The sequence below is a fragment of the Lipotes vexillifer genome, unplaced genomic scaffold (assembly GCF_000442215.2).
Source record: "Lipotes vexillifer unplaced genomic scaffold, Lipotes_vexillifer_v1.1 scaffold961, whole genome shotgun sequence".
In the NCBI taxonomy this organism is placed as follows: Eukaryota; Metazoa; Chordata; class Mammalia; order Artiodactyla; family Lipotidae; genus Lipotes; species Lipotes vexillifer.
Genome location: NW_006776468.1, coordinates 1,335,830 through 1,341,269, shown reverse-complemented (window position 1 = coordinate 1,341,269; position 5,440 = coordinate 1,335,830). Strand labels below are relative to the sequence as shown.

The window sequence follows — 5,440 nt, the reverse complement described above, 5'->3', positions numbered from 1 at the left end:
GCGTCCAGTCCATCAGGCATTCCTGTTGACTTTACCTTTAGAATATACCCAGAATCCTACTCCTTCTCACCACATCCATTGCTAATACCTTGATCTAAGCCATTGTCAGTCATTTATCACAGAAACCTCCGAACTGGTCTTCTTGCCCTTATCTATACTCCCCTTGCCCTGGTCAGTTCTCAACATAGCAGCTAGGTGATACTTGTAAAACATAGGTAAGATCATAGCGCTCCTTTGTTTGAGACCCACCTCTGGTTCCACGTTTTACATACAGTGAAAGCCAGAGTTCTCTCTACAATGCCAGTATGATCTGTGTCCCTCTTTCTCTCTGACCTCATTTCTTATAACTCTCTTCCCCATTATACTCGAGCCACACTAGCCTCCTTGTGGCTCCACGAATATACTAGACCTGTGGCCTATCTTTGAGTCTTTGCACCAGCCATTTCCTTGCATGAAACACTTTCCCCCGAGATAGGCATCTGGCCAACCACCTCACCTCTTTCAAGGCTTTGCTCAAATGTTGTCATCTCAGCGAGGCTCACTTAACAACTTTATTTGAAATTCCAGCTCACATTTCACTTCTCCTTTCCCACTCTACTTTTCTTTCTCCATAATACTTCTTACCTTCTAAAAAGCTATGTAATTTATTTACTTGTTCTATTATTTATTGTCTGTATAACCCCCTAAACTTAAGTTCCAGGAGGGCAGAACTCTTTAATTTTGTTTACTTACATATCCCAAATGCTTCAAATAATGCCTGGCATATAGTTAGTGTTCAGTTATTTGTTGAATGAATTTATGCAAGATAGTGAACCAAAGCACTCCACCCTTGTCAAGGGTGTGAAGTCAGACTCATGGTATGGACTGGAATCTTGGGGAGGGCTAACCCTCCTGTGAATGGAGGAAAGAAAAAATGGCCACTATTGCATATTGCTTTGGTTTGTGTAGAGCTGCATTTCTGCTTTCTTGTCATGACTGGAGAAAGCAGAGAAGGCTCCACGTGCTGCACACATGCCCAGTAATATGGGGGCTTTTAACAGCAGAATATGAGTTCTGAGCAGCTAAGAGCCTGGGTTCTGGAATTGGAATCCCTGGTTGGGGAGCTGGGAATGGCGGTGGATGGAAGCAACCAAAAAAGCCACGAGGTCAAAGCTAGAAGAGGGCTAATTCCTCTGTGTGAGAATTGAGGGCAAGACCTGAGATGGAGCTGAGCTGAGAAGAGCCTTGGAGGCTTAATGCTTTGGGAGGTAGAGGAAGAGAGGGAGGGATCCAAAGGGATCCAGTGATTAGCAGTTTAGGAGATGTGCTGGGACAATGAGTGTTAAAGGGAGATTAAAGAATTGACCTCTGTGTCATAGTGTTTCTAAGTGTTATAGACCTTCCCTGTTTTTTTCTGTGAAATCTTAGATACAATCTAGATTGCTTTGATGTAATCGAATTCTTCCCAGAGAATGGGAAGAGATGGTGTATCCTGAATCAGAGTTGGCACAGGGTGAGAATAGGCTGTATGTGGGGATATTTGGCATCTGGATTACATATAATTAGGACGCAAAGTGATAGGATTTAGCATGGTTTGGGATTAGAGACAGGAATTCAGCAATGAGATCATTGGTGACCTTGGAAAGAGCAGTCTCTGGAATGGTGAGTACAGAAGCCAGAATAGGGCGAGTTGCAGTATGAATGAGAGATGAGGAAAGAGAGAGAACCCATATAAACAACTTTTTTAAGAAGCTTAACTGTGACTGGAAGAGAAATTAAGGTTAAGGAACTTTTTTTTTCTCAAAGTGGTGTTACTAGAACTTGTGTGTATGCCAATGAGAAGGAACCTTAAACTGGGAGAGTGAATGCTGTAAGAGGGGCTAGTTGATGTGATGAGATGAAGTGCCTGAGAAAGGAAAAGGAGGTGAGACCCAGAGCACATGTAGGTAAAAGAGAAGAGAAAGGAGAGCAGGTATAAATAAAGGTAGGGTTACAGTTTCGGTGGTAGGTATAATGGCGTTGTTTGTGGGGGAGCTGCTGCTTTGGCAGCAGCACCAAATACTTTTTCCTTTGCTGCCCTACCTACCAACACACACAACGGTGTCAGTAAAGTCAAATTTTTGGTGTTTCCTTTGAAGATACAGGGCCAGAACTTTTAATAGGTAATTTCTAACCTTGCAAAGGAGCCAAGACTATAATTTGAGAGTTGAAGAATTTGAGAGTTGTAGAATTTATAGCTAGATGTTTAGATATGGGCATTACAATAAGTTTACAATACTACTTGAGATATGTATGCTATAACCTCAGCTGTATGAAACATCACAAGGTTCTAGTGTCCCATATCTGCTAATCCCCTATGTTCCAGCCCTACCGAGCAATTGCTGATCCCTAACGTCCACTATTATTTCATGTATATGTCATGCCATGCCTTCTATGTGCAGTGCTGAATTTTCTTCTCAGTTAAGACGTAGCTCAGATGTTGCCTCATCCATGAAGTCTCTGTAAAGCAGTAAGTAACTTTATTGCCCCACTTTATTGCCTCTATCATGACATGAAACAAAACCTTATAAAAGTTCAGAAATCTATTTTGCCTGTATATTCTGAATCCTGGAGGGCAGGCCCCATGTTTTATGAATCTCTTTAACACCAGGTGGTACTTTCTAAACAGTGGATTCTCAATAATCATTTGTTGAAATTAATCAGTGCTAAATAGTTGAATTATCCCATAAGCACCAAAACTTTTAAAATTGTAAACATTCAGGATTGCAATCTTTCTAGACCTTTACACATATTTCTTGATTTTCTAAAGTAAATTGAACAAAATTTAACCCTCTTTGAAGATTTTAGGAGAATCATGATTCAGAAGCTAAAGTGTACAAATACATTCAGAGCTCATTGGAATGCGGAGGACCACTTACCCTATGTGGTGAACAATGTGAACGGCTTAGCCTCCGGGGCTTCTGTTTTGTGGAGTTTTTAGTTTTTCATATTATTCTGCATCTCGTTTTAGCAGCTATTCTTCCCCTTTGCATTTTCTGCTTCTAAATAGATTAATCTACTAATGAATCTGTTTAGAAAACGCCATGCTTTAGAAATGAAAGTAAGTATAAGTAGACTCTATAGGGCTCTTCTGGAAATAAGGCTTTGAATGTTGGTGCATGAACTCCTCTGCTCTGTCTCTTCACTCGTTCAGCACCTTTTGGGGGTCGGCACTACATTAGTTACAAAGGCAGAACTTTATCCTTGTCTTCAAGATGTTCAGGGTTAATCTCTCTTAGTAACTCAGAGGCCTTTCTGTGTTTCTCAGCTATATTTCAGGTAATAGTTATTTTCCTTTTATTTTAGGGTTTGAATGATGTATTTTATATACAAGTAATACAGGTAGAAGGGTTTGTTTTGGTCCCCTTAATTTGATATTTTATGAATCGGAACAAGAATTGTAAGATTTGTTTTAAGCCTAAGGTTACAAAAATTACAAAGATAATGAAGTGTGTGTGTTTTCTTTTTTTATAGGAAATACAGATGAAGAGGACTGCAATTGAAGCTTTTAATGAAACAATTAAAATATTTGAAGAGCAGTGTCATACACAAGAACAACATAGCAAAGAATATATTGAGCGATTTCGGAAAGAGGGGAATGAAAAGGAAATTGAACGGTAAATCTACCTAATACCTCCAAGTGCATCAGTGACCCGAGACGTCTTTTCTTCTCCAATAATCTCTGACATGTCTGCTTTTACGCCCTCAAACCTGACAGTCCTGCCATATGGAATTACTTGCTGTTCCCACTAATGGCACCAAGCTGAACCTTGTCTCTTCTCCGTTCTTTCTCCATCCTCCAAAATTGTTGACCCCGGCTCATCCTTTAGGACTCGGTTTAGATACAACTTACTGGAAAATTTTCCCTGATTCCCTAGACTGGTTTAGGGGCTTTTTATCCCCACCCCTACAGCATCTATCCTGATCCCTAGTGTAACATTTACTGAAAGTCACACTCACTGAATTTTGAGCTTGTTGAGAGTAAGGGTGGTGGCTTATTTTCCCTGATAGCTCCAGCAGGTTTTATGGTGCCTGAGAGTACATAGTGGTGCCCGTGGAATATTTGTTGAACTGAAAACCAACGGCAGCAGTCTGAGAATTAGTTGAAGGCAGAGCAAGACCATTGGCAGGAAGACCAGCCTGCATGTTGCAGGTGACTGATTGCGTCTTTGTGGTCATCAGGTTAAAAGACGGTGAAGGCCTGAACCAGAGCAGTGGCACGAAAGGAGGGGGAGTTAATAGAAATGCTGAGGACTTGGTGCCTGACCAGATCTGGCAGGTGTGGGAGAAGCCAAAGATTATTCCTAGATTTCTGATATTAGTGACTAAGGGATGTATAATTCACCAAAATGGGAAGTATATCAGGGGAGTTCAGGGTTAGAACCAATGAGTTTTGAAGTTCCTGTGGAAACCCAAATGGAGTTGTCTGAGAGGCAGGCAGCTGGTTATCTGGATTTGGAACTCACAGTACAGAAAGCATTTGGGAGGCCAAAGTGTTGTAGGCGTTGGTAGCTGCTAAGGATGAGATTACACAGAGAGTGAGAGGCATAAGTATTGGACCTGGCAACTAAAAGAATATTGGGAACCTTTATCAAAGCAAATTTAGTGGAGTATTAGAAAATGAGCCAAATAACATGGGGTTGAGAAGTGAAAAAGTGGATCATAAAGAAAAATGAATCGCATGCAAGGGAAAAGCAAAATTATTTCTCATATTAGCACCAAAGTGTTAGTGAACTTCTGTGTGCCTAAGAATAGTATTAAGTGCTGTGAGGCAGTATAGCTTAATGAATAAAACTGTGGGCTTAAATGCTATATTAACCATTTACTAGCTGTGTGACCTTGAGTGAGTTACTTAACTCTCTGAGCCTGTTTCTTCCTCCATAAAACTGTGGATAAAACCTTGTTGAAATGCTATGAGGACTAAGTGATACACACAAATTTATGGTAGAGAAAGGTAGGTGTGTGTGTGTGTGTGTGTGTGTGTGTGTGTGTATCTTGACATATGGTATCAATAAGTGACAGTTATTACTAATAATGAAGAAATAGAAAAGAACTTGTAGTTTAGTTGCAAAGGGAGTTAAAGTATCATGATGATGTTTTAATAGTAATATAAAACTACATATTATTGAGTGACAAATGAGTAATGTGGACAGTTGTTGCCTTAGGATTCAGAGCACAGCAAAACTTTGTGTGCTGGAAAAGCTTAGGGCCATCATCTACTGAGTGCTTACCAAGATGTCCCAGGCACAGTTTAGTCCTTTTACATGTATTACCACAATTAATTCACACAGTAACCCAGCTTTACTTGTTCAGTCATGGCTGGATCCAGGGCCCAAACAAGATCATCAGGATTCCCCTCATGCTGTGTCTTTTGGCTCAGTTTTTCTCTGTGTTGGCTTAATCCTCAGGCAGGCTTTCCCTA

The 5,440-nt window shown here is 40.5% G+C and overlaps 1 protein-coding gene across 1 annotated transcript in view; it reads left to right on the top strand.

Annotated features, from left to right (window-relative positions):
* PIK3R3 (phosphoinositide-3-kinase regulatory subunit 3) overlaps positions 1–5,440 on the top strand; it is an 81,161-nt gene that overhangs the window by 61,758 nt on the left and 13,963 nt on the right. The window contains 1 exon segment of the mRNA XM_007450377.1: positions 3,493–3,635. Coding sequence (XP_007450439.1) covers positions 3,493–3,635 — 143 coding nt within the window.